Source organism: Corythoichthys intestinalis, chromosome 3 (genome assembly GCF_030265065.1).
Source record: "Corythoichthys intestinalis isolate RoL2023-P3 chromosome 3, ASM3026506v1, whole genome shotgun sequence".
NCBI lineage: Eukaryota > Metazoa > Chordata > Actinopteri > Syngnathiformes > Syngnathidae > Corythoichthys > Corythoichthys intestinalis.
The window spans coordinates 34,467,361-34,479,920 of record NC_080397.1 but is presented as its reverse complement, the minus strand read 5'-3'; the positions used below and the strand labels follow the sequence as shown (position 1 = coordinate 34,479,920).

The following is a 12,560-nucleotide window of genomic DNA, read 5'->3' as shown; positions in this document are numbered from 1 at the left end:
CTCGATGCCCGATCAATTAAGACTGGGAAGGGTGAATGAACGTTCGTTCACTCGAAACCAGAGCATTCAAAGTCACCCTTTCCGATTTTCGCGGCATTTACAGATTACATTCTGTTCATTTAAGGCATTTACAGGTCACTTCAATCAATCCTTGTTCTCCTCGATCTCACTGCTGCCTTCGACACCATTTCCCACACAATCCTGCTCGACTGGCTCTCCTCCCCTGGTATCGCCCAGAAACCCCATTCTTGGTTCACTGCCTATCTGTCTGACCGCACTCAATTTGTAAAATTCGGCTCTATAAATCCAAATCCCTCCCTGTCTCCACTCTCCGCTGGTGTGCCCCAGGGTTCTGTCCTGGGGCCGCTCCTCTTCATCATTTACACTCACCCTGTCAGTTCCATCTTCCGCAAACACAACATTCACTTTCACTGTTATGCCGATGACACCCAGCTCTACATTTCCTCAAAACCATCCTCTTCCCTTCCACCTTCCTCCCTCACCCTCTGTTTAGGTGACATTAATTCTTGGTTCTCCTCTAACTTTCTCCTCCTCAATAGCTCAAAATCAGAAGTCCTCCTCGTAGGACCCACCGCCATGCTCTCTCATAACAATAACTTCTCTATTACCATCAACAATGTACCAATCTCTGCTTCTACTCAGGTTAGGAGTCTAAGTGTCATCCTCGACGGCACGGTCTCCTTCCGTTCCCATATCAACAACATCACCAGATCAGCCTACTTCCATCTTTGCAATTTTTCTCGTCTCCTCCCTTCTCCCACCCGCTATACGGCTTCTACTCTGGTCTGTAGTCTAATCACCTCCCGGCTCGATTATTGTAACTCACTGCTCTTCGGATTTCCAAATAAGCCCCTCCAAAAATTGCAGCTCCTCCGAAACTCAGCGGCACGCCTCATCACTCGTACCCCTACCACACACCACATCACCCCCATCCTCTGTCAACTTCACTGGCTCCCAGTCAAATAAAGAATCAACTACAAGCTCCTCGTCATTACCTTCAAAGCACTCTATGACCTGGCCCTCCCTACCTTTAGTGACTGTGCCCCCCTGCTCTTGAACTCACTACCCCCCGACCTTCGCAATACTGTATATCTACCCTTCCACTTTTCAAGTCCAAATTCAAAACACACCTGTTTACTCTTTCTTACCCACCATGATCCTTAGCTCTGTTGTATCTATACCTCTTAATTTTTTTTTTCATTTACTTTTATCCTGTTTTCATTCCAATTTTATGATTGTTTTGTTATTATTGTGACTATATGTTTCTTGTAAAGCATCTTTGTGTGGCTTGAAAAGCGCTTTGGAAATAAAATCAGGGCTGTCAAACGATTAAAATTTTAAATCAAGTTAATCGCAGCTTAAAAATTAATTAATCGTAATTAATTGCAATTCAAACCATCTCTAAAATATGCCATATTTTTCTGTAAATTATTGTTGGAATGGAAAGATAAGACACAAGACGGATATATACATTCAACATACTGTACACAAGAACGATATTTGTTTATTATAACAATAAATCCACAAGATTGCATTAACATTATTAAAAAAATTTCTGTTAAAGGGATCCACGGATAGAAAGACTTGTAGTTCTTAAAAGATAAATGTTAGCACAATTTATAATAATTTTATATTAAAACCCCTCTTAATGTTTTCGTTTTAATAAAATCACATAGGCTCCCTGCTGTTCTTCCACAGTGTCTTTAACTACGTAAGGTAGGGATTGAAATACACCACAAGGTGTCAATGGAGAGTTTTAAATTACTTGCCAATGAGTGTGTTTTGTCCCCCAACTGACCCCGGAGTTCCCTGTTTACTAGGTCTATCCATTCCATTGTACTTCACGGTCATTTGAGTGCTGGCTTCACAACGTACGAGACCTCTGTTAGTTTGTATATTGTGACTAAATATTGCCATCCAGTGTATTTGTTGAGCTAAACGAAATTTTTAAATAGAGTTTGACCAAAGTCTGAGTAAGTTTTATATGTATTTTGAATAGCTATTTTGAGTGGGAAAGCCAGTTCTCTGTGCATTGCTGTTTAACTGTGTGAGAATAGGGCCTCATTAATACAGATTGAAGCGCTTTTCTTTTTGTGAACATTTTTTTTTTTTTGGAGAGATAGGAATGTTATTTTTGTTGTGCTTCCACTAAATTATACTTATGTTTGTTGTGAAGGAGTTGCCGAAACTTATGCCAATACACGGCGCGGTCCAATGAACGCCTGTGTCCACTCGCCTTTCTCTGCCTCTTAGCTTTCAATGTGCAAAAAAAACGGCGTCATTGTTATCTGTTTGAGGCAATGCATGAGCGGGTCATTCCGTGCATGCATTAAATGCGTCAAATATTTTAACGTGATTAATTTAAAAAATTCATTACCGCCCGTTAACGTGATAAATTTACCAGCACTAAATAAAATGTTTTATTATTATGACTATTACTTCCAGTTGAGTTTGAGTTACTGACTATTAATTTGGGAGATTCCCGGGTCACTTCCTGTTCAACAGGAGGCCTAGAATTACCTCGTTGCTTGGCATTGGCTGCCACTGACAGGCATAGAGGTGGGATGGGCCCGTTTGAAGTGGGAGGGGTTCATTTGCTGCCACCGTACTAGTTCAAATGGATTGGATGTCTACTAGTGATAAACCTACAGCAGCTAATGTATCGATAACCGTTATATCGCCATATCGTGAGATCACCGTTATCGTGAGCTTTGTATCGCAAATCGTATCGAATCGTAAGGTACCAAGAGGTTCCCACCCCTAGAAAACAGTGGAAAATTTTGCATTTTTAGATCTAAATGTTTAATTAAATCACAATTGAATTTTGATTGTTTTGTTAAAAAATTTGAGAATTGACATCAAAGTAGCGCTGCAACTAATGATTATTTTAAAAGTTCATCTACTTTTTTTCTCTCCCATTAATTGATGCTTATGACAATATTTTCACATTGATAATGAGGAAAATGACATGACTTCACTATGATTCATTTGCTAGTTTTTCTGTAACATGTCAATAAATAGTCAAACATGTTGGTCCTTTTCTAAAGTGCGAGCAATTGTTTGAAAATTCTTTTATTTAGATTCAACACATATCTTTGCTTTCACGGAGGTGTACAAAAATCTGCAAATAATAACTATTGAGATGCTGAGGGATATGTACAGTATAATTTCAAGACGAACAATCATTGTCAAAAACAGTTATTGGCTAATTTGATAATCATTTGCACTCTTCAGCTAATGCCGTTGTCGTTTGTAATAAGACTGTAGTGTCCATTTACACTTGTTGCTGTAAATCATGGAATGTAAGATTGAAATCTTGTAGGCAGACAATTTCCTGTGTAGAGGACTTATTTGAGCGTTGCTTGAGAATGCCTGCGTGCTTGCCTCTGTCACCAAGTGTGCCTTTACAAAGCGTCAGAAGCAGTCAGATTGCATACATGCAATGTAAGCCAAGTGACAGACTAATCTTTTCCATTCTAAACGGGGGACTTGAAGCCAGAGGACAAAGTCCAATTCTGCTCTAACAGTATACTGACTCAATAGTTCATTGTGCAGCCTCTGAAGAAAACATGTCATTCAGAGGTCTACGACTGGTGTTGATCGTTTCACTTGAATCAATCAGTCAAACAAACAGCGACTCAAGGCCCGGTCAAATCCAGCATCTGTGTTTCATTGGGCTACCCAGAAGTCATTCTGTGGGTACAGTACAGATTCTTGTGGTAGTAGGACTTGTCCATTCCTGTCTGTGCACTGACATGAGGCTCTGCCACACTACGGTCTTGCAGATTTTATCAGATAGATGTGAAGGTTGATGCAGCATTCCATACATTCTTTGTCCAATGTGCCGAAAGAAAGCCATCAGGTTTGGGAGGCAATGTATAATTAGCCCTATCCAGTCATTTAAAACCCACACCTGCCTTGACAGGAAAACTGAGTGGAAAACCTAAACAAAAGCGTATTCCAATTAAACTGAATATGAAAATAATGACAAAAATGTCCATAATTACAGGGCATCTTCTGCTAACTCCTGCATGCTTTGAATTCCAGAATAATGGATATGAAAGTACAGCTTTTGAATGCATTTCGTTGATGTGCTGGCAATAAGGATGGATGACCAGGGTCCACAACTCACCAGTCAACCTTTTTGATCCAGAAAGCAAAAAAAACAAAAAAACATGATTCCATAATAGCTGTACATACAGTGCATAGCCTACAGTATATTTGTTGTTTGTTATTAAACTAAGCAATTGCTGTTACCCGATTCCGATCTTCTGAAAATTACTTCATCTGCCCTGATTTCCGATCAGACATGTCTACTTTGTACTTTTTTTTTTTTCGTAATCACCATCAAAAGTTAAATCTGCATTACTCATATTACTACCACCATCAGACGAAATAGGCTTTACAAAAAAATTCAACCATTCAATAATTTTGTTTCTTGTTTTTGCTCACATGTGGAACATACTACTTTCATTAGCTAGTCTTGGCCTAGCTGCTGAAACAGCATTTTTTTTTCTTGCTTTAGCTGTAATGATTTAAGACCACGATGTTCATTCCTTCTAAACCACCATGAAGCAAAGAAACAGTCACACTTTCCTGATCCCAAATACTTGTCTTATCAGGCTCCTACAAAGGGTTTTGAAATTTGTGATTTTATGCATTTACCGATTGCTATTTGTGAATGGTGTTTACCACACCTTCGTTGCTCAACTGCACTTAAATTTCAGTCTTAAATTCCATTCAACCACAATGAAATTATTTAATCCATTCCTACCCCAAGAGACAATTTAAATGCTCTGATGAAATCATTCTTAAAAAATATGTATTTTCGGCCTACACAATATATCGTTTGAACATCGCCATAGCAATGCGAAATATTCCCATCGCAGGACGTGCGATTGTTTTTTTTTTTTAAGGTAAACTTCTGATTTTCTTCATAAAAGCAACACTAATGCAGAAACATGACTTCCTGTATCCCTTTTATATACACCAATCTCCATCCATAGACTTCATAATGTATTGACGGGACACGGAGCATGGGGCCGATAAATAGGGGGCCTGCATTGTTGGCGAGGCCGTCAAAGCTGACTGGGTTGAATCACAGACAGAGAGCTTTTCTGGTGAAAATTCTTGTGAATAAATGCTTAAATCCCTGAATTCCTTATAGATATGGATGTAAAACAGTCTCGATTTTTGGTTAAAAGCAAAAAAAAAAAAAAAAAAAAAAAAAAAAAACACGTGCAGTTAGGATTTATTTTACGCAAATATTTCGAAGTACAATGCTACTCTGTTAGTAAATGTAGCTATCGGCCGCCTTATGTAAACAGCTTTTCTGGTGAAAATTCTTGTGAATAAATGCTACAATCTCCGAATCCTTTATAGATATGGACGTAAAACAGTCTCGATTCTTGGTTAAAAGCACACAAAAAAACCGTGCAGTTAGCATTTATTTTACATAAATATGTCGAAGTACAATGCTAGTCTGTTAGTAAATGTAGCTAGCGGCTGCCTTATGTAAACAGAGCTTTTCCGGTAAAAATTCTTGTGAATAAATGCTTAAATCCCCAATTCTTTATAGATATGGAGGACGTGGAGATCGCTGCGTGCGTGTTTGGGAAAAGCTCGTCTTGATGCTGCCTACTTGAATGCGAGGCGTAGTGCATGATGCATGACTGATCTGACCTGTCAATACCATTATGAAGTCTGTGCTTCATCATTCACAGATAAACCCCCTTAGCCTGGATTAAACGGTATTATATGAACACTAGGAACGTCTGAATCACATATTTTTGCACCCGAATCGGAGTCACTTGATTTTGACAATCTGCCAATATGAGTCCCGATCTGATACCGATTTTTTTTTTTTTTTGCTTTGACACTCAAAATGCCGAGAACAGCCTCTCACTTACACAATGAATGAGTTGCCACAGCACACTTCAGACTGCACCAAGCTTAACGTTGATTCACATATTTGTGCCTTTGATCGTAGAGCTACCAAGGAGTCTCTGGCCAGATCAAAGGTACAAGCCTGTCAATCATCATTAATTTTAAGTACAAAACGCCCGCTTCACTGGTGACCAGGAAAAACAGTTTGGTCGCACTGCTTAGCTGGAGGGAGGGTGAGAGGCTATAAGGGAATGAAGCAGAAAAACGTAAATATATCATTTTAATAAGAAACCTTATCCTTTTCACCCGACCCCGATCCTCGGAAAAATCTCTACAATGAATACAATGTCTTCATCACTGTGATTTTGCTACCACCAAACTTCACTGTTTTGTGGCAAAAGGTGGATTTTTCAGATGAATCTTCCAATGAATTACACCACAGTCGCCACAAATATTTCAGGAGACCTACAGGAGCCCGCATAGATCCGAGATTCACTCAGAAAACAGTGAAGTTTGGTGGTGGCAAAATCATGGTCTGGGGTTACATCCAGTATGGGGGTGTGCGAGAGATCTGCAGGGTAGAAGACAACATAGATAGTCTGAAATATCAACAAATCTTAGCTGCCTCTTACATTCCTAACCATAAAAAGGTTACAAATTCTGCAGCAGGATGGTGCTCCATCGCATACTTCAATCTCTACCTCGAAGTTCCTCAAGGCAAAGAAGATCAAGATCCTCCAGGACTGGCCAGCCCAGTCCCCAGACATGAACATCATTGAGCAAGTCTGGGGTAGGATGAAAGAGGAAGCATGGAAGATGAAACCCAATAACGTTGATGAACTCTGGGAGGCATGCAAGACTAATTTCTTTGATGTTCCTGATGACTTGTATGAATCCTCGCCTAACCGCACGGATGCAGTCCTTGAAGCCCATGGAAGTCATACAAAATATTACATTTGGATCTCACAGCACCACTACTTAATTCGCTTATGTTATGTAAAGTATTTTTGTATTTGAAGTACATTTTTTTGTTCAATTTTCACACTACTTTCTGTAGGCAACAAAACTTTTGTCTCGCCAAAATTTGACCTTTATGTCTTCATTAAATGATCAATCTTTTTTCAGTGAAACAAATATATTCTTGTACATTCAACATCATTTGGGAGAGTCTTAGCTTACATACGAGCAATTTCTTCAACCAATTGAATGATTAAAAGTCAGGTTATTAGCAATTGTTTCTACACAATGGATAAGCGACAAGACTTTTGTCAGGGACTGTATGTGTGCTGATTTAAAATGATTTTATTCTTTCAAAATAAGAGAAGATGAAAATATAAAGAGAAATAATGCCAAAACGGTCACCTCTGAACAGTGTTTCTGACAGTCATTGTTTTTTTTCCCCCTCTGTTTCCTCAGGATGTGTGGCAGGGTCTGTTGCCTGAGCGATGAGGTCAGCTACACTGCTCTCCCTTCACCAGTTCCAGAACAGGATGGGTGGGAGTTTGGGAACGATAGTGATTTACAGCCAACAGTTTCCGTCCTAGTGGCTTGGACTGGTGTGTGGCAATCATAAGGTGTTGATAGCTAGTCAGGTTGTGCTAACTGCGACACAGAAACCACAAAATGACTTTCGGTATGCTGTTCAAACACACAACATTTAAGTGTATGTCAGCTCAAACTCAAAACAAGACTGTGTCTGAAATATAATCAGAAATTACTGGAATACTGTTGCAGGTGGCAAGGGCAAGACAATCCTGGCTAAAGCTAGATGTGAAAGTTATTGTTGGCTTCTGTGATGAAGCCCTTTTGATGTGTTTTTAACTCATTTGCTCCTAAAAACGTATAAATACGTTCTATTTATAATTGTTTCAGTGTCCCAAAAACGTATTTATATGTCTTTTACGTTAATTTTTTAAAATTTTTTTTACAAGAGACCTCTCTGGGTTCTGTTTTAATTTAGCTCCAAAGCACAAAGCTGAGAATCCATTTTAAAGCAATAAAACTGGCCACTGGAGGGCAGTAGCGCATTTGGTAAGACCCGCAACATGATGTAACGGCAACGAACAGCCGGGCCGCACGGCCAGGGATCCAGCGGAAGACGACCAAATGGCGTCCAGGATGCTAGGTGGCGGACGGCCGAGCAGAACAACCTAGAGGACGCCCGGGATGCCAGGCGCTGGACAACCGAGCAGAACGATCGGGACCACCAGTGCAGAGGACGATGCCGTTGAGTCCGTGCTGCTCGCCGAGCAGACCCCGCAGCGACTCAAGAAAATCCATCTTTATGAGACAGGCGGTGATGAGGGAAAACTTTACCCACGGCCACAACAGCGTCATCTCTCAGTTACTTATGTGTAAATAAATTGTTACTTTGCAATCAAAAGCTGTATTTGTCTTGTTGTTTATGTTATTTTGTAAAAGGAAAACATTATTCAGATGTTTGGGAAGTAACTAAAGCAAAAAAATAGCAGTGTTAAAGTCAAAGTTATGTTTGAAATGTATGCTTTCACAAAAAGCTCAATTTCTCTTTTTTTTTCATTAGAAATGGGAAAATTGCTCAAACTAAGCTATTTTCTAATGCTGATTTCCAAACAATGGAAAAAGATATGAACTTACTTTTTTTCCTGCTGAAAGAAGAGAGTCTAATCTTTCTTTTGGTGGATTCCATGTTTATATCACAATACAAAAGAATTTTCTGTGGGCCTTGCAAAATCAGTCAAAATCTAGTAAAACGGCCAGGCGCGAAGGGGGTTGCACCGGTGAAAATGGCTGGGAGTGAATGAGTTAAAAACATCAGAGTCGATGCCAGTCCCGATATCTGTGCCGATAACTATTATATCGGCACTTGTAAAAATTCCCAGACACTGGGTAGGAACCATGTTAGCTCTGTATATTGTGAATGGAGAAACTCTAGGGGCGAGACCAGTGATGGTGTCGTCCCTGTGAATAACTGCCATCCTATATCTGGTTCAGGACACGTTGTGAGAGCCAACTGAGAAGCAATTGCTGTCTTCAATCTGCCTACCACCTGATCAGAGAAAAGCTCTTGCTAATTATTGGAGCACTAAATCTCGGAGGGAATTTCCTTCCTTGGTAGACCGCTCAGGTTTCCAAACAGCTAGACCATCTAGAAGCATTTGTTGACAAGTGTGGTTTACAGGATGTGAAATAAATACTTGACACAGTTTGTCTTTGCATGTCTAGAGTGCGCCACTGAGAGAAGTGAAGGGTGACAAAGTCGAACAGTTGAAAGCCATGAAGTTCAGAGCCCCAGCAGACCTATATTAAACAATTCCAAAGAATTTGTAATTACCAGGGGGCACATGTTTGAGAACATGGATCATACATGGAACCAAGAGTGGACATAGGTCACGACCCAGAGAGTTTTTGGCCTTGGAGCCAGCATCAGATTGATGTTTGACATTCTTCTGCAGCCTCACCCCCGCCTTCAAACTCAGGCTTCTTCAGCGAGACTGCAGGCTTCTTTTTAACCAACAATCAGCCCTTTCACTGGCTCCGACTCCCAACGTATCCTGGAGCTCTTCACACAACAAGGCAAAACAAAAGAATGCTGGCAATGTCTCACTACTTGAATCATTAAAACACCATTTGACAGCTTTTCTTCAATGCGCAATCTGCAATGTGGAATAAGTCCTATATATGGCAAGAGTGTGTGTTTTACTCAAATACACATCCATGGAGTAATTAATCCCTCCTCAAAAGGTTTTTACTTGCCTGTGGTTGTCACCAAATAGTGGCTAACAACTACTCTTGTCTAAATTATGCTAATAAACCCACTTCAAATAGTTTCTTTGGCACCAAAGCAATACTTTAATTGCTTCACGCTGATCATTAACAGTGTTGTCAGTAACACGCTGCGTTACTTACTCGTTTAGCATCTTTTGAATGTGTTGTAATGCCGATTGAGCGTAAAGTGCTTAGGTGCCACTACGTTTTGTGGCCAAATTGACCGCGTGTGTGTATGGCGTACTCGGGGTTGTGCGTGCGTATTCGCGCCTGCCCCCACCTTTGTGTTTATTGCACTGTTTATTGCACAATTCATTCATGTGTTGTTGATTATTGTGCAGTCAATTTGCATTGTTTTACAGTGGCACTGATATGCTGTTAATCCTAACCCAAAGTTCAGAATTTTTTACATTAGGCTTAATCTTCGAGTTAGCGAGGGTTTAATTAGTCGGTGGAATTGATTTTAACAAATTTCAATGCAGATTGTCACTTATTTGTTAGTTTAGTGGGTTCCTGAGTGGAGTCAATGGTGGTTGAAATCAACTCCATCGACTAATTAAGCCTCGGCTAACTCGAAGATTACCGTAATTTTCGGACTATAAGGCGCACCTGACTATAAGCTGCCACCCAACAAATTTTACATCATCACAAGATGCTATAAAACCAAAGGAACCACCATGAATCTTTGCAGCCAATTGGTTCAAAGCTTCAAGAAGCTTCATTCGGCCATCACTGCTCCCTTGGAGAAGACTGTTAACCTCTGCTGCTACCTGCTGTAAACACTTGTCGTTCAACATGCCTCCTAGCATGCACTGCAGCGCGACAGACGTAAATAACAATCAAAATTCATGTTCTGTGCTAATTATTTCCTCAGTTACTGTTCCAGTTGTTTTTAAATTGCTAGTTATGGTATTTGTTAAAACTTTATTCGACAGTGCTACCATCAGACTGTCATAAGACCATCATAATTATAACATTACACTTCAATGAGCATTAATGAATACTTATGACAGATGTCATTTTGTGTCATCCTGCAAATTATCTCACTTTTGAATGGATGCGAAAGATCCGAGCTGGACATAAATTAAGTAAGTGACAATTTGATGGAAGACACTTAATGACATCTGTCATAAGCATTCATTAATGCCCATGATAGTGTCATGTCATAATTAGGACGGTCTTAGGGCAGTTTTATGACGTCGCTGTCAAATAAAGTGTTACCTACTAACCCAAATAAATCAACAAATAATCCACACTGGACTATAAACCGCAGGATTCAAAATGATGGAAAAAGTAGCACCTTATAGTCCGAAAATTACAGTAAGACTTATGCGAAAAATTCTGATCTTACTATTTAAATTCAATTACCAGTGAGTCAATTATAAGTTGCATGTGATGACATTGTTCTGCTTTCATTCTTATATTGAGGCAGTAAAGGGAGAAAAATTGGTAAAAAGTAACCGTTAAATTACTTTTAAAGTAACTTAGTTACTTTGATAATAATCAGTAAAGAAACTAGATTACTTTTGGAGGCATAATCAGTAATCAACTCATTTTTTTCCAAGTAATCTGTGACAACACTGATCATAAACAAATAAAATATGTGTGGTTCTTTTTTTTACTATAACAGGCTCATATCATACACGGATAAGTAACTGATAAGTCAAATTATTGCCAAATAAGCCTGCATTTAAATGGCCAAAAATTCCTTGAAAGCTTGCTCCTATTGGTCATAAAACATTAATTTATTACAATATATTATGTAGCAGTAATGTTACAAAATAAACAGCTTTGTCGAACTTGATCCTGCTCTGATATACAATTTACGATATTTGCATTATCTGTACTGTAAAACTGATTGAAGAATTACTAGTCTTGTTAAATGTGGGTATGTCTGGAATGTCAGTGCTGTGTAATCACAGTGCTTCAAGGCATAATTTAATGCCAAACTGCTGCAGCACATGAATAATCCATAGCCAGGAAACTAAATGAAAGTTCAATTTGAATTTGTAGAGCATGTCTAAAACAGAAGCACCTCTATTTCCTGTCTTTTTTGTTCTTTTGAAGAAAGACAAGGGTACAGACAGGCCTGTTGTCGCGCCAACATCAACAAGAACAAACAGCACCTCGGAAAAGAAAGTTAAAGAGTTGCTATTGAAAGGTCAGTCCAAATGATCTCAATCATAAAGTTCAGAGCAAGGTTAGCTGCTCCACAGGAATGCGTCTCAAAGTGAACGAAGAAACTTTTTCTTGTCACGTTGACTCCACCGCCCTGCTTTCTCCGCTACTTTGGTTTTCCCGAGTACGACCCTTTAAAATGCAACATCACGACTCACCCAGGTCGTCCATGGTGAATGCCTGCCTCGACCGGTGTCACTCGGTGCTCTAGTCCTTCAAAAACTTGGAACGAAGTCAGGGTTTGCTTTTCAAGTTTACACACTTCACCGCTGATTTTCCTCCTGGAAGTTGGTCAGGGTCGTTCACGTGACCGCGCAGGACGTGTGTGCGCGATACGTGTACTCCGCGAGAGCGCGAGCCTGCCACTTCAATGAGGGTCAGTTTGGAGCGCTATCTAGTGGTTGAAAAGTGGCATGACGTTTTCCAAGCACATTTCAATACGCTTTTTTTGTTTTTGTTAACTATTACTTGAGTGGAAAAAAGTTCTGAAGTGGCCAAATAGATTGCACCGTCAATGGCAGCCAATGAATAAAACGAGTGCCCTATGAAGGGATGACATTTGAAAAATCTCATAGCATGCAAGACTAAACAAAAATGTTACGGAAGACATGTATACAGTACTTTAATATTGACGTGTAATTTATGAGAGTCAAAAGATATTTATTATAAGCAGGGGTGAAAGTGGGCCAGAACGGTCAGGAACGCAGTTCCGGTATAAGATTCAGGGC

General features: G+C 39.7%; 1 protein-coding gene across 2 annotated transcripts in view; it reads right to left on the bottom strand.

The window, feature by feature from the left end:
* The window catches only part of pxnb (paxillin b), a 32,893-nt gene extending 20,754 nt beyond the window's left edge, over positions 1 to 12,139 (bottom strand). For both annotated transcript variants that reach the window (XM_057831123.1, XM_057831124.1), the window contains exon 1: positions 11,991 to 12,139. In XM_057831123.1, the coding sequence (XP_057687106.1) occupies positions 11,991 to 12,003 (13 nt within the window). In that variant the 5' untranslated portion in view covers positions 12,004 to 12,139. The remainder of the gene's footprint in view (positions 1 to 11,990) is intronic.
* Between the last annotated feature and the right edge of the window lie 421 nt (positions 12,140 to 12,560).